At 43.2% G+C, this 23,490-nt stretch overlaps 1 protein-coding gene across 1 annotated transcript in view; it reads left to right on the forward strand.

Moving 5' to 3' along the window:
* The window catches only part of LOC126175205 (putative DENN domain-containing protein 10 B), a 43,790-nt gene that overhangs the window by 2,541 nt on the left and 17,759 nt on the right, over window positions 1-23,490 (forward strand). The window contains exons 4-5 of the mRNA XM_049921814.1: window positions 17,905-18,008; window positions 21,201-21,299. Coding sequence (XP_049777771.1) covers window positions 17,905-18,008; window positions 21,201-21,299 — 203 coding nt within the window. The remainder of the gene's footprint in view (window positions 1-17,904; window positions 18,009-21,200; window positions 21,300-23,490) is intronic.

The following is a 23,490-nucleotide window of genomic DNA, read 5'->3' on the forward strand; positions in this document are numbered from 1 at the left end:
CAACATCTGTACCAAGGTCCATGCTGCTACTTGTATCAACTAACTGTTTATTGATATAGCCAGACGTTGCTCATCAAAGACAAGCATTTCAAAAGTGTCACCAAGCAACTGATGCTGTAGTTAGCCTGCTAGATTAGCATTCTAGAGCAAATATTTGTCTGATGATTCACATTTAGGTTTCTTAAAATTGCCTATGACAATGGTGGGATGGTTACTTTGAAATGGACAAGTTGTGTTCTTTCCCCATGGTTGACCATTCGCAGCTTTTACTGAATCTCTAATTACATTATTTACACAATAAATGGTGAATAAGATGTAATTTCATTTTGTATTAAATAATTAATGAGAGAGGTAATTTTATAATACTGTAGTCCCATTTCAACAGTTGTGAGGAATCAAATAAGCTGTGTTGCTGGAAAGAACCTTAGGATTAACTAAAGCCTTCAATACCACTTCGCCAACTTAGAACCAGACTGTCAGTTTTCAATCTAATGAAGGCCTCTGGATAAAGTACAGATCAATATTTCACCACAACTAAGGTTTTGTATTCATTCGGTGGCTTTGACAACTCAAAACCAAATTGTCATCTGTGAGCCTATCCTATACCTCTTATTATGCCAGTCTGTCATCACAACCTATGTTCCAAGATATCGGTGCAAAAAAATATTATCAATACTCTGTTCTTTTTTCGGTTTGCTTATAGGTATCACAAGCCACATCATTCTACCATGGAATGAAACCTACCAGCTGGTTATAAATGAAGTGCAGCTACTCTTAGAGCTCCAGTGTTGGCTGCAATTATTGTATGGCAGCAATACTTGGAAGATATGCTAATGCGTGAATGCAGACATGGGAAAAAAAAAAGGTTCCAAATTTTGTTGCCACGTGCAAATCTGGATCTGTGAATGCAAGAAAGACATATACCTATAAATGTTTCTAAATGTAATGGATTAGGGACAGGACGTGGACAGAAAAGGTAAAATAAATGCTGCATCCATAAAACAATGTCATCACAGTGGTTTCCACAGTTTTGCTCTTACAAAACAGGAATCACATTCTGTACAAATAGGTCTCAGTGACGTGCAGATGTCACTGTACACCTGACAGGTCCCCCTGGGTGTATTCTTTTCAAAGAAGAATAGACCGTTCTTATGAATCCACACAACATAGTCACATACAGTGAGTGTAATGGCTCTTCATACACAACATGCGATTTAACAGTACCACAAATTCGACAGTTCTGTTTACTCCCCGCACCTTGTAGTGTAAAGTGTGCCCCCATCCCTCGACAGGATACTAACCGGCCACGTCATCAATTTTGATCCGTGCCAGAAACCAAGAGAAAATTTAGAATGTTGCTGCAGATCATGGGGTTTCAGTTGCTGCAGCTTCTGGATTTTGTACAGGTTAAATAGACCACAAAATTTTCCGTACTGTTGATTAGTGGATGAACAATCCTCATGACACTGCACAAGCACTAGCACATCAGGGTACGTGTTGTATGGTCAGTTACAGCAATAGCAACCTAGTCGTTAACTTCCACCATGATAGCACACCTCCCTGTTCCAGGTGCCACACCAAACTCTGCCATGTTTTTGAATTTCATTATCATCTTTAAATCATTTAATGACATCTGGTGTCTCCACGGACATTTCAGTTGGTGATACTCTCACTGCAGCATTGTAATTGCTGCCATTCACATAAAACAGTTTCACACCACACGGTCTCTCTTCTCGAAAGCCATACCGTTCACTCATGTTATGGCTTGTCAAATGACAGCGTGGATATCATACCTTCATACAGTGAACAGCGCCAGATTTGCATCTGGTGGCAAACATTGAAACAAATTTTTTTCCAGTGTAGGTTCTGTATAAAATGCATTAGCATATCTACCAAGTTTTGCTGCCTTACAATAAATAAAGCCCCAACTGGACCTCCATAAGTAGCTACACTTTAATTATAAGTACCCTGTTCATCTGGTTGGTAGGTTCAGTTGGTTCGGAGTTATACATGCAGATGACATTTGCTTCATAGCTTGAGATAGGGTGTAGAGTAGTACTGTGGATTATAAGTAGAATGTCAGAAGGTCACAGCATGACTAAAGTTATGTATAAAGAAAAACAGTGTTATACATAATTATTTTCTTCCTTTAGATTGGCAGTGCATCAGTTTAGGTGTGTTAGAAACAAAAAAACTGACTACTTGTTTTCGGTACTGAATGTCAAAGCTTTCAGTGTTGGTAGCAGTTTGTTTCTTATTTCTTTCAATATATTACATAGCCTGAGATAGTGGTTACGTGAAGTTGTGGGAGCAAAGTTTAAATTGCACAGCTAGCAAAGAACTACAAAACACACTTGCATCTTGAGTTAGTTGTGAGGCTTGAACATGAGAGATTTACTTAAATTTTTACCACCAATGCTATTGTGTTTTACAGTTCTGCAGCAGCTGTCACGTATTGCTGACCATTTTGTTTCCAGATGCATTATGGTTGGGATACATGAGATTAGCTAAATTTATCATAAGAAACATTATATCTGATATTCTCATACTGGGTACTTAAAACCAGCTGATGAGACACCTTCTGTTCCCATTCCATCTTGCACGAAGTGCTTCCAACATTTCCCGAGCTCTGGCTCACACTGAGGTGATACAATATGTGATTCAATGCGTAATGCGACTTATGAGACAACACAGAAGCAACCCATGTTGGCAGAGTGCCTAGGGATACACTTAAGTGACTTAACTGGTGCACATCAGGATGACAGCGATGTGATATAGCCACATACCTCTATCGTGTCACCCAGTGCAATATGCAATGCTGGTTCCTGCACGCAAGTCGTCGTACAGTACACAAGGGGAATTTCATCTCATTCAGTGTGCTTAAAAAAATTGTTTTGTGTAGTGAAGCAGAGGTACATCTGTCTCTGTAGTTAATTTCTCAAGAAAACTTTTCCTTTTTGAGTAAAAAATTAGTAATCACTTTTCTGGGATTTATACATGTTCTCCGTTATGCAATCTTTCTCATAATCTGATATCACAGCTTGATAATGCACTGATTTCTTATGGTTATTATACGTAGTTATCATGAGCCTTCGCAAAGTAGGAAACTGCTGGTGATATTTTGAAAAGTCTGCAGTGAAAGTGCAGTTGCAGGCTAGTTTACATTTGGTGAGTTTTAGGTAATAGGATGCTACATACAGAATTAACTAACATAACGAAACTGTAAATCAAAAACTTATGAAAATGCACGGGGAGTCGTCAGCTGATGATGGTCCCCATTTATTTATTTATTTATTTATTTTCTTCCTGAGCTCAGGTAACCTTGTGACAGTTTTAAGAGAGGACAGACAGCCAAGTTCCTATTACTTCTGAAAGAGCAACTAAGTTAAGCTCAGGAAGTCACTGGGATTTTTCTTACCATGGGCTTCTATTTTTTTTTTTTTTTTTTTTTTTTTTCACATACTTTGTCTACCCCTCACTGCTACATTGTCAAGGTTGACTGCTCTCTCTTCAAATCCGGCAATGCCCGCATCTCGTGGTCGTGCGGTAGCGTTCTCGCTTCCCACACCCGGGTTCGATTCCCGGCGGGGTCAGGGATTTTCTCTGCCTCGTGATGGCTGGGTGTTGTGTGCTGTCCTTAGGTTAGTTAGGTTTAAGTAGTTCTAAGTTCTAGGGGACTTATGACCACAGCAGTTGAGTCCCATAGTGCTCAGAGCCATTTGAACCATTTTTTGAAATCCGGCAATGTTTCTCCTTAATACTCCTCAAACTGAATTATATACTACTTTGTGAAACTGAACATTTATAAAAATACTGTTCTAGTTTTATTAATTTGTTGTCATTGTTTATATATGCACCACATTGAATGAAGCACCAAAATAGATTGTCTTACAAAAGTTTAACTTTTCATATGGCATTTTTTAACATCATTCACACTTCTGCCAACTTAGCTTATTGCTGTGAATACCCCTCAGCAGGAGAAATAGCAAGTTGAAAATTTGTGTCTTGCTTTCAGGGTAACTGATACTAGTTGCTCTAAAAATGTGGAAAGTCTGGACCCATTCTGTAGAATTTGTGGAATTATTAATGTTGAGAGACTTCACAAGAAACCACAGCCTAACAATGTTTTAATATTTATAGCACTCTACTAATGCCCCAGTATGTCCTTTATTTTTACAGTTTTGAGTTCTTAATAATAAGTCACAATAATGTCCTCTGAAGAAGAGCTCATGATAGCAATTGTAGCTGAAATAGAAATGTGATATGTGATTCATGCTATCTTGTTGCTTATGGTATGGCAAGTCGCATTGTCATATCGTATCACTCCAGTGAGAAAATGAGTCACAATGATAAGTGTTGCGTTGTACGACCTTTATTGCAATGTGTCATATCGCATATTGTATCATCTCGATGTGAACTGTGTCTTACAAAACACAGTAGTAACAACTTTGCTACTGTTCTTAACTTCTATCAAGAGTTCCCCAAGGCACTTTCTTTATACATTCATAAAATACTGCTCCACACTATTAACTAATCCTGTCGTATTTAGCAATTAGAGATGCATTTGTTAGTGGAAACTTTTGTGAACTGGATCAGTTTAAGGCCCAAGAGACACAAGTGAGCACTTGGAGCCCAAGCAAATGGGGGTGCCAGAGGCATCTGTGGAACAAAACTTATATACAAGGTGTATCATAATTTGTCACACAGACAACCCATTTCCACACTTTCAAAATTTGAATTTATTTTTGACAACCATACTAAGAGCCCAAGAAATGGCAACTAATGAGGAAGGAAAGAAGGGATGCACCAAATGATATGTCGCTTGTGGAGAAAAATGGATGGGGGGTTACCAACTAATTGTCACATGTGTGGAAAAATGTTTTCGAACCAGCCCTGCTTATATATTTATATCTTGTAGAAATCTTGGTTAATGTACTTTTGTTATCCCGAGGCATTGTTTTCATCTGGTGCTGGAAAGAGATAGTACCTATACACAGGAAACGTAGTGCCAGTATTTCAGATAGTTAACTGTTGGTCATTCTGCATTTAGCCCTATGAATAAGCTGGACGAAGTGTTACTGGAAACTAGTGTTTTATTTTCTATTTTCAAACTTGCTGTTGTAGCTATTGGGCATGTGTGAGCAGACCGAAAAAGTCTCATTTCAATTGTAATTATGTTGTTATTCAGGGTCAACCAGAGCTCCATTGACCATCTTTCAGAGGTTATTCAGGTCTACCTTCTGAGTATTTTATTGTAAGACTTCCACAATCTCCATTGGCTCTTTACACAGTAATAATGTACTTGATTATTCAGTATGTTACCACAATCACCCTGATTTCTGTGGAACGACGTTAAGGACAGTGAAGAAACCTGTGATATGCAATAACCAAAAAGTACAACACAGGGCACTGCAACAATCCTCAGACGAAACATACACACTTTTATTACAGTGCGTACAATCTAGTCTGTTAGTTTACTCTACAGCAGGTAACAAATGGAAAACTGTTCCCTTACGTGTATTGTTAAAAATGTCGTCCACCATGATCACAGTAGCGTACAGTGACATGCTATTGACTGTCTTATGCACTCAAGAATTCCAGGAGTTTGGCGTACTACCTCTGTGGTTGCAAATAATCCTAACAACCAGATCTGTGATAGTATCGACCAGATTCTCATAAACATGCCTCCAGAAGTAGTCCATTGGCATCATGTCGGGTGACCGAGTCGACCTTCACACAGGACCACCACGACAAATTGATTGTCATCCAAAATTGACTTCAGTGTGGTTCATAACATTGAGTGCAAAGTGTGCTGGTGCTCCATCATGTTGAAATCACGTGAGCTGATGAATTCTGAGCGGCGCACCTAGGAATTGAGGGAGAACATGTTGAAGAAATGTTTGGTACATAACTCTGTTCATTGTGTCGTGAAGTAGTTAAGGTCCAGTCACAAAATTGTTGACAGTAAAGGTCTATATCATAAAACTTATATAATGGACTCCCCTCCCCCCCCCCCCCTTTTGTATTTTTCTTAGTTTATATAAGATATATGTACACAATAGGCATCAAAATACTCATCCGAGAGTTGTCCATTATGTGGTACACATTTCCTGAATTTTCCATGCATTTTAGTTTAACAGAAACTGCATTAAATGTGGCAAATTAATTTCAATACTGCATGAAAAATAAACATTTGGATGTGCTACAGGTCAGCCTGTTAACACAACCAAGGTATCACCTCTCAACCTAACATAGACCTTGGGCTGTGTTACAGATCTCTGTGTCACTATGAGCAAGATTTCTGGAGGTTCCAATACAACACTTTAGCCAGCTCATACATTCCTAGCAAACATCTTTTGATAGAATTGAAACACCAATGCTTGTGGATTTTCGTCGTCCCATACATGGCTATTCATACTAAGAGACATACCCTCTCTTGTAAACATGGCCTCGTCTGCAAATAACATGGAAGCAGGAAAATTGGGGTTTTCTGTGCATTCCAGTAGGAACCAATTTGCAAACTCCACCCAAAATGGGAAGTTCACTGGCTGCAAGGATTGGATCTTCTCTGGTTTGTAGCAAAGTGGGAGGTCTAAACCAGAGGCTCAGGTGACTCTGTGATGGTATCAGATGCAAATTTCTTGACCTCCACTCTTGGACGGTAAATAGAAGGCTTTCCCTTAATAGATCGGGCATGCACTACACACAGGAAGCATCTTCTAGGGTAGCTTACTTTATGTGGCAAGCATGTGGGCATTTCTTAGGTTAGAGGAACCCTTCTTGGAATCAGCGATGAGTTGTCTGCCAAAATCGAAGAGACATCAGCCACATAGTTATCAGAAAATGCTCGTCCTTGTGGCTCAGGTATAGGAAAGTTTAGTACGATAGTAAACTGCAGGAGTGTCCAAGGACAGGTCAGTGGGTTAGTATCATGTATTGCAGGTTATAATGCCCAGACAGCATTAGGAACAGAAAGTTAGTTTAAAATGGAAGTGAATAGCAATGAAATCCTAAGTTCAGATTGGAATATTTGTCATAAGGATAGGTTAGTCACCAGTGACAACAGCATAATTATTGCATTAACGAATTTGATAATATTTAGCGAGGCTATCACGGATTCCAAATGTGAATTAATCTGGATGAAGCTAAGTGTCAAAGGTTGGTCAAAAATGGAAATCAGATGCTTTTATAGACCTCCTGGGTCATGATCTGTAGTGGTAGAGCTTTTCAGAGGGAATATGCAGAATATTAATAAATTTTCTGATCATGCCATTGTAATAGCAGGTGACTTCAACTTGCCAGGTATAGATTGGAAGAGTCATGCTTTCAAAACTGGTGCCAGGGACAGGTTTTTGTGTGAATTATTTTGAATGTCCTTCTCGAAAATTACTTCACGCAAATACTTACAGAACCAACTCATGAAGGTACTGTCTTGGACCTCCTAGCAACTGACAGACCTGAACTTATCAAGTCAGTTAACATAGAGGAAGGGATCAGGGATCTGTGATAGCAACTTTACGGGTTTTACAAGGAATGTTAAGAAAGGTAGGATGATGTTTTTGTTTAGCGGGAGTGGCAGGACAAAAATTTCAGATTCTGATTAGTCAGCATAAAATATTCAACACTGAGGACATGTAGAGCACAAATTAATAAAATTGAAAAGCATCATTCAGTACGCCTTAGACATGTATGGCTCAAGCAAGATCTTAGGGTTTGGGTCACAGCAAGATCTTAGGGTTTGGGTCACAGCAAGGTCTTAGGGTTTGGGGAAGGCCCACCATGGTTTAATAGACATGTTAGAAAACTGCTGTGTGAAGAAAGAGGACTTGATCACAGATTCAAGAGAAGTCAAAACCTAGCTGATGAACAAAAGCTGGGTGAAGTGAAAATGAGCAGGAGGAGAGCAGTGAGAGAAGTAATCAATGACTTTGAAAGTACAATTTTCAACTGATACAATTAAAAACCTTAAGAGGTTTTGGTCTTACATAAAATCTGTAAGTGGTTCGAAATCCTCTGTTCATTCACTCAGTGACCAAACTGGTACAGAAATGGAAGATTACAGGAGAAGGCCGAACTGCTGAATTCAGTCTTCCACTGCAGAAGATCATGATATGGTCCTGCCTTATAATCATCGTACAAAAGTCAAAACTGTAGATACTGAGATAACAGATTGCACAGTGGAAAAGCAGCTACAATCAGTAGTGGAAAGGCATTAGGTCCATACATGATAACTATAAGTTTCTACAAAGATTACGCAAAATGACTTGCTCCCCTTATAGCAGCAGTTTATTGTAGATCACTGGATATGTACTTAGCAACTGGAAAAAAAGTACAGGTCATTCCCATCTCCAAGAAGGGTTGTAGGACGGATGGACACAATTATACACCTTCATCATTGAAATCTATATGTTGTAGAGTTATGAAACAAATCTTATGCTCGAGAATTAAGACTATTTTTTTTTTATTTATTTTTTTTTTTTTTGTTGAAAACTGAGATCTCCTCTATAAAAATGAGCATGGATTCTGCAAACAGAGATCTTACTAAAGTCAGCTTGCTTTGTTCCTCTGTGATATTTGTAGCACTGTAGACAATGGTGCTGAGGTTGATGCCGTGTTCCTATACTTCAGGAAGGCACTTGATACCATCCCACACAACCATTTAGTCCCCCCAGGGGGTCCACAACTCTTTTGTGGATACGTGCGTAGCGAGCACGGGACCCCGAGCTAATGTGGCCTTCCTTCCTTTCCGGGCTGTATACCTTCCCTTTCCGCATCCTTCCCCATCCCGCATCTTCGCCCCTCCTCCCCTCACCTCTGGCTCTTTGCTTCCCTTTCTCCCCATCTGGGAGTATGGTTTGTGCCTACGTCCGGAGACGGACGCTCGAAACTGTTCCAACTTCCTTGCTTTCTACACTTGCAAGTCTTCGTTCTTCCTCTGTCCTTTTCTTTTCCTTTCCTCTTCTCTTTGCCCTTTTCTCCGCTGCGGCGTTTGAGACCCCTCTTCTTTCCTTTCCCTTTCTCTTTTTTCCTCCCTGTGCGTGTCTGAAGGCCGACACACGCACTTCCATGCGTAGCCGGTGACGGGGTAACGCGTAATTCCCCGCCCCAGGTAGACAGGTAGGACACGTACGTACCCCCTGGTAACGGCCAGGCCCAGGGAGGGGTGATTACCCGAGCTGATACCTTCCGAAAGTGCCGATTGGTCCCTCCGTCCGTTTGTCGGGAGGTGTGACCTGAGGTGTGAACAATCACCTAAGGCGGGAGTGCCCTCAGTGAGGGCCCCCACAAAGGAGGAGCGCGCCATCGGAGATGCCGGTAATCATGGGGGATTCTTCCGCAATGGTTTCCTCACCTTCCACTATGTCTGCTCACAAACGTAAGTTCACTGAGTCTCAGCCACAGACGGTTCTTCCATTGTTGCCACAGTTCCTTGTTGTTTCTCGGTCTGACGAAGGTCACGACTTGTCCACGGTCAACCCTTTCATTATTCAGAAAGGTGTCGACGCAATTGCAGGTCCTGTAAAGTCTTGTTCCCGATTACGGAATGGCACCCTGTTGTTAGAAACAAACAGTGCCCTCCAGGCACAAAAATTGCTGCGTACTTCTCTGCTCCACACCTTCCCTGTCTGGGTGGAACCACACCGTACCTTAAATTCCTCGCGTGGAGTCGTTTATACACGATCCCTCGATGGATTGTCTGACGAAGAAATTCAGCACTACCTGTCTGACCAGGGCGTAACGGCTGTTCATAGAGTTATGAAAAGGGTTGACACTAACATCATTCCAACCCGCACTGTCTTCTTGACGTTTGACAAAGTTCAACTCCCATCGAAAATCAAAGCGGGCTATGAGATAATTTCCGTTCGCCCTTACGTCCCAAACCCTACGCGTTGCTATCGATGTCAGCGGTTCAATCACACCAGCCAGTCCTGTTCCAATCCGGCCAAATGTGTTACGTGTGGCAAGGATGCCCATGAGGGTGCTTGTCCACCTGCATCCCCTCGCTGCATCAACTGTATGGGTGACCACGCTGCTTCCTCTCGAGATTGCCCCGTTTTTAAGGACGAAAAGCTCATCCAGGAAATAAGAGTGAAGGAAAAGGTGTCGACCTTTGCTGCTCGAAAATTATTCGCCAGTTGACAGCCCACTGTGCCTCAAACAGGAAAATACAGCACTGTCCTTGATTCTCCTCGGCCAACAAAGGAGGCGGCCACGCAGACTTGCGACCTCACCTTTAGTGCCACGGTCGTCGGATCGGCCAGCGCAAAGATCGCCCGTTCAACCTCACCACTTTCACCTGCCCACTCTATGGTTCACCCTTCGTCGGGTTCTGCTAAATCTCGAGCCCAAAGGTCAGACACCAAGTCTTCGAAAAAAGAGCATACTCGTGAAGAGGTTTTATGTTCCGCAACTTCACAACCATCGGTTCCTCCTTCATCTAAACATCATACTTCAAAGAAGGCTACAAAGAAGCCCAGTTCATCTCCTTCTCCGCCAAGGCATGTCCCATCTACATCACCACCTGGCGGAAATCGCCCTCGGCCGTCTTCTGTGTCGCCGAGGCGCACTGCTGGCGGCCGATCGCTGGTGGCGGGAGCTGCTCCTGAACAACCTATGGATCAGGATCTTCTGCCTTCAGCTGAATGCAATTCCATGTTGTCGGTCGCAAGCTCTGAGCAGTCGTTGAGTTGACAGCACCCTTGGTCACATTCCTTCATTTTCTGTTCACCCTATGTCCATTATCCACTGGAATATCCACGGCATTCGAGCCAATCGGGATGAATTGTCGATCCTCTTACGATCCTACTCGCCGGTCATCTTCTGTCTTCAGGAAACAAAGCTGCGTCCCCATGACCGCTTTGTTCTCCCTCATTTTCAGTCCGTCCGATATGACCTCCCCTCTGTTGAAGGCACTCCCGCGTATGGAGGACTCATGATTCTTCTCCATGATACTCTCCATTATCACCCAATCCCCTTAAACACTTCCTTCCAAGCTGTCGCCGTCCGCCTTTCCCTCTCTGGATACACGTTCTCTCTTTGTACTGTATACATTCCATCGTCCACACCAATGGCACGAGCTGATCTCCTTCATCTTCTTGGTCAGCTTCCACCCCCCTATTTGCTGGTTGGTGACTTCAATGCCCACCACCCGCTTTGGAGATCTCCACATCCTTGTCCACGTGGCTCCCTATTGCTAGACGTCTTCCACCATGCGGATCTAGTTTGCCTCAACACTGGGGTCCCCACATTTTTGTCTGCCTCCACGACAAATTTATCTCATTTGGACCTTGCAGTCGGTACTATTCCACTAGCTCGGCGCTTCGAGTGGTTCGCCCTTGATGATACACACTCGAGTGACCACTTTCCATGTGTCCTTAGACTGCAGCCTCAACTGCCATATATGCGCCCGCGATGCTGGAAGTTTGCCCAAGCCGATTGGACACTTTTTTCGTCTCTAGCGACATTCGATGACCGTCGCTTTCCCAGCGTCGACGATGTCACACATATTACCGACGTTATTCTTACAGCTGCAGAACGTTCAATACCACGCACCTCCGAATTGCCCCGGCGCCCCCCAGTTCCTTGGTGGAACGAGGCATGCCGTGACGCACTACGTGAGCGGCTACGTGCTCTTCGCATTTTCCGTCACCATCCCACTTTGGCCAACTGTGTCCGCTATAAGCAGCTCCGTGCGCGATGCCGTCGCGTCATCCGCGATAGCAAGAAGGCAAGCTGGAAATTCTTTATTAGCTCATTTAACACCTTCACTCCCTCCTCGGAAGTTTGGAGTCGGCTTCGACGGTTCTCAGGCGCACCTAGTTTCTCCCCGGTCTCTGGGCTCACTGTCGCGCATGATACCTTAGTGGACCCCGTCGCAATTTCTAACTCGTTGGGTCAGCACTTTGCTGAGATTTCGAGCTCTTCAAATTACCCGCCAGCGTTTCTCCCGAAGAAACATGCAGCAGAAGTGCGACATCTTGCTTTCTCCTCTCAAAATCACGAAAGCTACAATACTGTTTTCTCCATGCGGGAACTCCAACATGCCCTCTCTTCTTCTCGCTCCTCCGCCCCAGGACCGGATGGTATCCATGTCCAAATGTTGCTGCATTTATCAACCCATAGTCTGCGTTACCTCCTTCGCCTTTATAATCGAATTTGGACAGACAGTACCTTTCCTAGACGGTGGCAGGAAGCTATTGTCGTTCCCGTTCCAAAACCTGGAAAGGACAAACATCTCCCCTCTAGCTATCGCCCCATTTCTCTCACGAGTAGTGTCTGTAAGGTTTTGGAGCGTATGGTGAATTACCATTTAGCTTGGTGGCTGGAATCCCGCAGTCTTTTAACACCAGCCCAATGCGGATTTCGGAAGCATCGTTCTGCAGTTGACCATCTTGTTGCTCTCTCCACTTATATCGTGAACGGTTTTCTCCGGAGGCGCCAAACGGTAGCAATATTTTTTGATCTGGAGAGAGCATACGATACCTGTTGGAGGACAGGCATCCTCCGCACACTGTTCTCTTGGGGCTTTCGAGGCCGGCTGCCCCATTTTCTTCGCGAATTTATGGCAGAGCACACTTTTAGGGTGCGGGTGAACACTACTCTCTCCCGTACTTTCTCCCAAGAAAACGGGGTACCCCAGGGATCCGTGCTGAGTATTGTACTGTTTGCCATCACCATAAATCCAATTATGGATTGTCTCCCTCCTGATGTCTCGGGCTCCCTCTTTGTGGACGATTTTGCGATCTACTACAGCTCTCAACGGACCAGCCATCTTGAACGACGTCTTCAAGGATGTCTCGATCGCCTCCACTCGTGGAGCATCGAAACTGGCTTCCGTTTCTCACCCAGTAAGACCGTTTGTGTCAATTTTTGGCGACGTAAGGAGTTTCTTCCGCCCTCCTTACATCTAGGTCCTGTCAACCTTCCGTTTTCAGACGTCGCTAAATTCTTGGGTCTTCTGTTTGACAGAAAACTATGCTGGTCCTCCCACATTTCGTATCTTTCGGCTCGCTGTCTGCGATCCCTCAACACCCTCCGTGTCCTGGATGGTACCTCGTGGGGAGCGGACCGAGTGGTCCTTCTCCGCCTCTATCGCGCCTTAGTGCGCTCGAAATTGGACTAGGGAAGCATAGTCTACTCCTCTGCTCGGCCGTCTATTCTTTGGCGTCTCGACTCTATCCACCACCGTGGATTACGTTTAGTGTCTGGAGCTTTTTACACCAGCCCTGTGGAAAGCCTTTATGCTGAGACTGCTGAACCTCCGCTGTCCAATCGGCGAGCAGTCCTTCTGAGTCGTTATGCCAGCCATCTGTCTTCCATGCCTGCTAATCCAGCCCATGACATATTTTTCGACGCCTCCTTTGATGTAGGGTATGCAGGCCGCTCCTCCCTACTACCACCGGGAGTCTGCTTCCGTCAACTGCTCCATTCTCTTTCCTTCTGCTTTCCTAAAACCTTCTTGACAACTTGGGGTACAGCACCGCCTTGGCTCCGTCCCCAGATCTGCCTGCTCTGTGACCTTTGTCGATTTCCCAAGGATGGTATCCCTTCACTTGTTTATCGTCGGGCATTTGCTGCTCTATGTGCACAAATGACGGACGCCACATTTATTTACACCGACGGCTCGAAAACATCGTTAGGTGTAGGGAGTGCCTATGTTGTTGGCGACACCCCAAATCACTTTCGGCTTCCCGACCAGTGTTCGGTCTATACTGCGGAGCTTTACGCTGTTCTCCAGGCTGTCCACTACATCCGCCGCCATCAGCGGATACAGTACGTTATCTGCTCTGATTCTCTCAGCTCTCTCCTCAGTCTCCAAGCTCTTTGCCCTGTGCACCCTCTGGTCCACCGGATTTAGGACTGTCTGCGCTTGCTCCACCTGGGGGGCGTCTCGGTGGCGTTCCTCTGGCTTCCGGGACACGTTGGTATCTGCGGAAATGAGGCGGCCGATATTGCAGCCAAGGCTGCAGTCTCTCTTCTTCGGCCAGCTAATCCATCGATTCCCGTCGCCGATCTACGGAGCGTTTTATGTCGTCGTGTTGTTCATTTATGGCACGCGCACTGGTCGACACTTCTCCAAAATAAATTGCGGGACGTAAAAACTCTTCCTTGTGCTTGGACCTCCTCCTCCCGAACGCGTCGTCGGGAGGAGGTAATTTTAACTAGACTCCGGATAGGGCACTGTCTTTTTAGCCATCCACATCTTTTAAGCGGCGATCCTCCACCACTCTGTCCCCAGTGTTCTCAGTTGTGGACGGTAAGACACCTTTTAATTGAGTGCCCCTATTTTACTCAGTTACGTGCCCGTCTACAGCTGTCGCCTGATATATCGTCAATTTTAGCAGATGAAACGTGATCGGCTGATCGCGTTCTAGAGTTCATTCGTGCCAGTGAAATGACGTCAGTCATTTGAAGTTGGTTTTTTTTTTTTTTGTGGGGGGGGGGGGGACAACCAACCCCCTTCTGTAGTGAATTTTTAAGCCTTCCTTCTGCTTTTAGTTTCTCCAATTTTATGACTTTCGTTCCTATTGCTGCTGGTTTCCGTTTTCGGTTTTTTACTGTTTTTTAAGTCACAGACCGGGCGCTAATGACCAAAGCAGTTTTGCGCCCTAAAACCAAAACAAAAAAAAAAAAACAAAAAAAAACAACCATTTAGTAAGAACAAAAATACTATCTTTCTGAGTATTGGACCAGATTCGTGACTTGGTTCATGATTTCCTTGCAAATAGAACTCAATATGTCACTCTTAATGGAACGGAATAGACAGATGTAAAGGTAATTTGTAGGAGTATCCTGAGGAAGTGTGATAGAACCATTACTGTTTGTAATGTATTTAAATGATCTAGTAGAAATGTTGGAATTCCTTAAGACTGTTCAGATGATGCAGTAGTCTGTAAGAAAGTAGAAACACCAGAAGACAATATCAGTTTGCAAAATGACCTACAAAGGATTAATGAATGGTGCAGTCTTGGCAGTTGACCCTGAACATAAATATAACATATATATACACACATATGTAGGAAAAGAAATCCACTACTGCACAACAATGCTATTGCAGACAAATTGTTGGAAACAGCATCTGCCCTGAAACGTCATGGAGTAACTATCCAGAATGACCTGAAGTCGAATGACCACATAGAACAAATAGTAGGAAAAGCAGGTGTCAAGCTGAGATTCATAGGAAGAATCTTAAGGAAATGTAACTCATTCTTGAAGGAAGTGGCTTATGAGGTCTTGTTCAATCGATTATTGAGTTAGTTATTTCCATCAGTCTGGGATCCGTACTGAGTAGGACTAATTTTTGGGGGGGGGGGGGGGGGGGGGGGGGGAGAGAGAGAGAGAGAGAGAGAGAGAGAGAGAGAGAGAGAGAGAGAGATGCAATAAAGAGTGGCACGTTTCATCACATGATTGTTTACTCATTGCGAGAACATTAGAGATGGTCAGCAAACTCCAGTAGCAGACATTACAAGAGAGGTGTTATGCATCACGGAGAGATTTACTATGAAATGTCTAGAGAACACTTTTCGGGAAGTGTCAGATCGAAGCGTTCTACACTAGTCCCATCGAGAGTCTTCATGCTGAAGCCAGTGAATTGCCACTAACCTACCGGCGCACTATACTGCTTTGTCGATATGCCTGTCGGCTATTATCAGTGCCTGACCACCCATCTTATCATTCCTTTTTTTGACGACTCTCTCGACCGTCAATACGGGTTGTATGTATCTGCCCTGCTACCCCCTGGAGTTCACTAAAGTCGCCTCCTTCAGCAACTTGATTTTCTGCTCCCTGCAACCTTTAGAGTGGGTGAGAGCCAAACGCCACCTTGGCTCCAGGCTCAGGTTCGCGTTCACCTTGACCTCAGCTCGCTACCAAAGGAGGTTACCCCAGCTTCGGTATACCGCTCGCGGTTTGTCAAACTTCGTTCGCAGTTCATTAATACGATCTTCATTTATACAGATGGCTCTAAGACCAATGACTGTGTCACGTGTTCTTTTATTGTCGGGGCACTCAGTTTCAAATACTGTCTCCATGGCCATTGTTCGGTCTTCACAGCTGAGCTATTGGCCCTCTATCAGGCTGTTCTTTACATCCGTCGCCACCGACATTCTGCTTATGTTATCTGCTCTGATTCCCTGAGCTCCATCCAGAGCCTCAGTGATCCGTATCCGGTTCACCCTTTCGTGCACCAGATCCAGCGCTTTCTTCAGCAGCTGGCAGACGACAGTTCTCCAGTTACCTTTCTGTGGATTCCTGGCCACGTCGGTATCCCTGCAGATGCCGCGGACAAGGCTGCGGTCCTCCAGCCTCGGACAGCTTCTTGTTGTGTGCCTTCATCTGATTTTAGCAGGGTCATTAGTCAGCGCATTTTATCGCTGTGGCATGCCGATTGGTCTACACTTACTGAAAACAAGCTTTGGGCCTTGAAACCTCTCCCCATGGCTTGGATGACCTCTTCACGCCCTTCTCGGTGGGAGGAGGTCGTTTTGGCCCTGTTACGGATTGGACACTGCCGGTTCAGCCACCGCCATCTGCTGACAGCTGCACCAGTGCCGTTCTATCCATGTGGGCAATTGCTGACGGTACTCCACATTTTAACGTCCTGTCCAAATTTTAATACACTGCACATTGATCTTGGCCTGCCATGTACTCTGGATGAAATTTTAGCGGATGACCCAGGAGCAGCTGCTCACGATCTTCATTTTATCCACGTGACGAACCTGTCTAAGGACATTTGATTATGCTGTTTTCTTTTAATCCCTTGCCTGTTAATGTGCCTTTTATAGTGTTGTCCTTTCTAGTTGCTGTTTTAACATTATGCCTCGCAGTGCATTCATAATTTAGTCTGGGCGCTAATGACCACTGTAGTTGTGCGCCCTAAAACCACCAAAAAAGGGGGGGGGGGGGGAGGGTCAGACAACATATTACTTTCTCCCATACATATCTCGTGAAATGGCCTTGACAAGAAAATTCAATAAATTAGAGCTAATACAGAGTCTTGCTAACAGTCATTCTTCCCACATGCCATTTGTGAGTGGAACAAGGAAGGGGGGATCAGTTTGTGGTACTAGAAATACCCTCTGCCACACACTGTTAGGCTGTATGATGTATATGTGGATGATACAGATGCAGACTTTCAATACCGTTTATCGGCTTTTATTCAGAGCTAGTGCAACATGCTGGCTACTAGAGGCAGGAGTCTCACCAATTGCATGTAACACATTCTCTTCTATATTAGGTGTTGTGTTCTAGCTTACCTCACATAGCCAGCAACTTACATTCTAAAGTGGAAAGTTCCAGTTTCTCATAGGCACCTACATACATATGCAGAAGTACTGTGACGTGGTTGCTGTCAATGCAGGGACAGTTCAGTGTATTGTCGGTGTGCTGCTTTTCCATTGTTTACAGTGAACCCATGCAAGAGCTGCATTTTGGACAACTCTTCATCATTAAGCCTGTCCATAATATTGCTCTGTATAACTGTTAATGCACAACTAATACCACCAGAAGACAAAATCCCCAACAGAACTGAGCAGTAATGGATGCAAACTTGTGGTCAAATAGAAGTGCTACATTGTTGTCAACATCAGGTACTATGAGTGAATGTAAACTTGACACATAGTGCATACCATCGGCGTTTGCAATGTTGTGCGCTGTTTTCAGTGCAATACAGGTTCAAAGCTAACTGGGGCAAGAAGCCAAACAAAATGTAATAACTATGTAAGAGACCACCAGTCACCATTTGTTCCTTATACCAAAACACTTAGTAGATGACACTGAACAAGCTCTGAAAGTTTATCAGTGGGGTTCTGGTACATTCTGTACATACACTTAGTGACCTGCAATGAGAGTAAAATAATTTTCACAGTGTGCTAACTAACTTGTAATTACCTCTCTCAATTGCAGAGCTGATACAGACATTTGGTTTAGAATCAATATTAATATATACTGGCCTGCTGCTGAAAAAGAGGATCATTGTTTACCATCACAGCTTGGAAGCACTGTTAAAGGTAAGTCAAAATCAGCAGGTGTTCTGTGAGGTCAAAGTCCACTTACAGTGTCAGCGGCTCTTGCATTGCATGCTACTGTTGGTAATTTGTTTCCGTTGGTCATAGCGAACCAGGTGATACTATGGAGTAGACCAGGAGTCTCTGAATGTAATGACTTATTTAGATAGAAGATATGAACTGATTACTTTTGAAAATATCATATAATATAATTGGATACATAAAAAATCTACTCACCAAGCCACAATTACTTTTGTTTTTGACATGTGTAGCATGAGACTGTCGATTTTTGATGTGGCTATTGTGGTTATAAAGTTGATAACTGGTTTTCACGTGTATTGCATGTATTGTATGTTCCTCGGGATATTATCTCGTATTCCAATGTTATTGTTTGGTTCTGGATTGGCGATGCCGGCAAATGTGACTGGAGGAAAAGTGGCTGTGGAAATGGACTGATCTGTAGCATAGCCCAATGAGGTTTCAGAAAACTTTGTGGAGGTTCTGTTGAAATGTCCAAACTTCCAAAATTGTGGTTATGCATGAACTAAGAATGCAGTTCAAATTTTATGGAATATTCTATTTCATATGACAACCTTCTGCACAGTATATTCCATTATGCTGCCATGTTATTTCATACTCTGCCCATTATGATTATTATCTTTATTCAACACTACGTTCTCATTGGTTCATCCGTCTTGTATAATTGTTCATCTCGTAATTCATTGTGTTATTCCTATCATTCACCTCATAAACAGTTGCCAACTGCAGCACGTAATGCGAAAATTGCCAACACTATTAGTGCATTTCTACCTTCTGTGAAGTAGTTAATCTGAAAGTCAGTAGTATGGAGTAAATTTCGAACATGAACAGTAGCAACTTATTTTAAGCAATTGTTTCACAGCACCCCCCTCCCTCCCCCCCCCCCCCCCAAAGAAAAAAAAAATCACCACCACTCTTGGAATCACTTTGAAACTCAGCCTGTTAACCTGTGAAATTCTGAAATGAATGATTTGATATTTGAATAAAAGTAGGGAGAGAATTTCTTTCATTAAAGACTCCTTAGACTCGTGCAGTTGGCTTATGCTCATTGTAAGTGTGTTTGCCGGTCTGTCCATTTAAGAGACTGTCACATTTTAAGACACTAATGTTATGCATCAGCGTGTCAGAAACATATTTTACAATACACAAGTTTCAGATTTTTAAAAATTATGTCCACCAATGAGCAGTGCTGTGTTGTACTAATATCTGTATGGTACAAATAAGGTCATGAAGAGCCATCAATAAATTTTCCAGCTGCTGTACCATTAGTGGTGGTGTGATGAACTTTGTACATATTTTATCTCGCAGTATTTGAGCAACTGTATTGTTGTTTTCCTTGTATATTAACAACACATTTTGTACAATTACAGTAGATTCAGTTTTGCTATTTGAGGGTTTTTTGTGAATGTGTGAGTTTATGGGAATGAGAATGGGCAGACGATAGTGATGGATTTTAAATTGTAGTATCCTGCAAATGCTGACTACTAAGAACTGTAGGGGTGCGAAGCCCTTAATTACAGAATACTGAGGATTAAGGGAATCAACAGGGGTAGATTCCAATGTCCAATCCAGACATTCATACTCTGCAGCTTTTAGTAGGAATAAAGTAGAAGAATAAATTTAATGGGGAACAAACGTGTATTTTAGACAATGTGAAGAGTTTGTTTGCAACCCTCCAGGCTAGATTTAATTGTATCATGTGTCTTAAAATGTCTTATCTGCTAAATGACAGCGTTGAGGCCTCTGGTATTTCATGATCTAAATGTGAATGTTTTGTAATAACCCATGCTCGGAGACTACTGGCTGACCCTGACCCATCATTGTGTGTGGCACACAGCCAATTTCAGTGAAACAGTGTCTATTTAAGGTGGTGGCTTGTCATATTTAGTCCTGAATTGTCTCTAGGCTGTAGTAGTAAATTTGGATTCATGAAACCGCAAACAACACTGCACCTACTGTGCACCATTATACAACTCCATGGTTGTTGGAATAACTCGTTCACCTTTGCCATGTAGCGGGAATGTTGGGAACTGACTGTGTTAGGCAGGAATAAAACTTGGTGTGCTGCATTGAGTGCGGTATCAAACATTTCTGTAAGTTATTTACCCTTTTCACAATTAAAGGTTACTTTTGTATAACTAATTTGTACACTAAATGTTATGAAAAGCCAGAAACAGTGGTCATGCGTGTTGAGCTGCATTTGCATGAATGTGTGTGTCTGTTTTTTATTGAAAAAGAAGGCCTTCTGGCCAAAAGCTTGTGTGTTTAGTAGCTTTTTTGTTACGCTTGTCTGTGGCTCAACATCTTCACTGTATGGCAAGTAGCAGTGTATCCTTTTCATATTATTGTCATTACATCATCTTAGATTTTCCATTGTTTAATTTATAAATACACTGTATTGCCACAGCTATTTTACGATGCACATGTCCCCACTGAGATGCCATATATTATATGGTTTAAGCGTTATGGGGGCCCCTCACATTACAAGCATGATGGGAGTTCCCATCTGAATGCAATTTACTGCCAACATTGGATTGGGCAGGGTGGTCTGGTGGAGATTACCAGAACTCACTTGGACTTGACTAATTTGTCTGGGGATATGTCAAGACCCTGGTGTACAAAACACCTATTAACAGTGCCGAGGAACTTGTTGCACACACCGTGGCAGCTGCTAGGCGAGTCTGGGATATGCCCGGTATTTTCCAGAACATCAGATCTTCCACCCACCGGTGATGTGAGGCCTACATAAAGATCTGTACTTGTAACTTTGAACACCTTCTTTGATGGCAACCACAGTTTGTTTTGGTTCATATTACTTGGTCTCTACTGTACTAAGCATAATAAATAAGTTTTCTCACCCTGTCAATGTCCTTCCTTTCTTGTGTTTTGTGTGGTCAGTTCCACACCAGGAAAGCGTTTCTGACCATGCATTGCTATGCGATTTTCCCATAATCCAAGTGCTCTCTGTCTCTCTGTCTCTCTCTGTCTCTCTCTGTCTCTCTCTGTCTCTCTCTGTCTCTCTCTGTCTCTCTCTCTCTCTCTCTCTCTCTCTCTCTCTCCTCTCTCTCTCTCTCTCTCTCTGTGTGCGTGTGCGTGTGCGCATAACTGCTGTGCAGAAACACCTTGTGTATATGATTTTTTCTTTTTGTGCTGCAGTGGATCCGTACTTTCCCTGCTATGATGTGGCATCGAAAATCAAATGATATACTCCATCCATGGGTTGATAACACCCCTGAAGAAATTCTTGATCTGAAGGTAAATGCTTTAACTACTGTGATCACTTATGGAAACTGAATTTTAATAGTAAAACTTTTCTAGAACAGGAGTTATACTAAATCTCTTGAAGTGAAGAGAACTTAGTATTTGTTTGATACGATAATGGAAAATCTTGGGTTTGAACAATAGTTTTAAATATAAGTGATAGTTGAGACAACCACTACCAATGAACATAAGACAGATTACCAATGGTTTGCATTGTGTTTATGTTTCTATAGTGTTTGTATATTGATTACAACGTACAGCTGATATTGCAACATATTTGCAGTTTGGAAATCCATTTTGTAGAAGGTAGACCCTACAAGCTGCGGGCAGAGGAAGTGTAATATCCAATTGAGTTTCAGGGGTAGATGTACGGATTTGTTATATGTTTCAGTGTTTCACTGTGTTTATGTATCACACATATTTGGATCATTTAAAGGTAGTGTTGCTGACAAAAATTTTCCTGACTCAAAATACACAATGAATGAACTGATTGACAGGGAGGAGGTGCAGTGGGTTGCAGCAGTGAGCTGAATATTGCATGTGGGATGAAAGTTGCAATGCATTGGTGGCAAGTGGCGCAGGGCCCACCAGTACGTATGGCTGCAGGGTTTAGCTATGTAACAGTGGTTTGGTGACTGGTGGTGTATGCCCTGTTGGTATCACCTCATGGGAGGTCTCTATAACTGCAACACTCTGTCCAGGACTTATTAGTGGGAGCCCAGGAGAAATGTTCACACAGTAAAAGAGAGGTTTGATAATGTTTTATTTTGACTATAACCGTAGGTTATGGGGATTTAAATTAGTTCTACTCCTTGCCACTGCAAGTTGTGACACTATGGCTAAATGTCATTTAGGCTTGAGCTATCCCTTGCCATATGTACAGGGTTATTACAAATGATTGAAGCGATTTCAGAGCTCTACAATAACTTTATTATTTGAGATATTTTCACAATGCTTTGCACACACATACAAAAACTCAGTTTTTTAGGCATTCACAAATGTTCGATATGTGCCCCTTTAGTGATTCGGCAGACATCAAGCCGATAATCTAGTTCCTCCCACACTCGGCGCAGCATGTCCCCATCAATGAGTTCGAAAGCATCGTTGATGCGAGCTCGCAGTTCTGGCACGTTTCTTGGTAGAGGAGGTTTAAACACTGAATCTTTCACATAACCCCACAGAAAGAAATCGCATGGGGTTAATTCGGGAGAGCGTGGAGGCCATGACATGAATTGCTGATCATGATCTCCACCACGACCGATCCATCGGTTTTCCAATCTCCTGTTTAAGAATTGCCGAACATCATGATGGAAGTGCGGTGGAGCACCATCCTGTTGAAGTCGGCGCTGTCGGTCTCCAGTTCTGGCATGAGCCAATTTTCCGCGGGCTACGCGTGAAACTTGCCCGCACGCGTTCAACCGTTTCTTCGCTCACTGCAGGCCGACCCGTTGATTTCCCCTTACAGAGGCATCCAGAAGCTTTAAACTGCGCATACCATCGCCGAATGGAGTTAGCAGTTGGTGGATCTTTGTTGAACTTCGTCCTGAAGTGTCGTTGCACTGTTATGACTGACTGATGTGAATGCATTTCAAGCACGACATACGCTTTCTCGGCTCCTGTCGCCATTTTGTCTCACTGCGCTCTCGAGCGCTCTGACAGCAGAAACCTGAAGTGCGGCTTCAGCCGAACAAAACTTTATGAGTTTTTCTACGTATGTGTTGTGTGTCATGACCATATGTCAGTGACTGGAGCTACAGTGAATTTATGAAATCGCTTCAATCATTTGTAATAACCCTGTATTTGAAACTACTCCGTATTCACTAGGAACAAAATTACTCATATAAAACCTAACAGATCCATTAAGGAAAGTTCACTTTGATTCAAACATTGACAAGTATACTGGTTTGTACAATTGTATTTTCTTGAAGTAATTGCTTCTCTAGATTTAAAATCGCTAATACACTCACCTTCACTTTACATTCATCATTCGTAGTTGAAAGTCATAGGAATAATGTTATAACTGCGTATAAAGATCTGGGGGGAGGAGGAGGGGCACATGCTCAATGATTGCTGTTTGCTCTAGTTGCCTTTTGGCTGACACTTGGGTAAAATTTGTTGAGGCAGTTTAAAAAGGCACCTTTGCAAGGGATATATGGAAATGGAGGTTACAGTGGCTGTAGCTGTA

The sequence above is a fragment of the Schistocerca cancellata genome, chromosome 3, assembly GCF_023864275.1.
Source record: "Schistocerca cancellata isolate TAMUIC-IGC-003103 chromosome 3, iqSchCanc2.1, whole genome shotgun sequence".
NCBI lineage: Eukaryota > Metazoa > Arthropoda > Insecta > Orthoptera > Acrididae > Schistocerca > Schistocerca cancellata.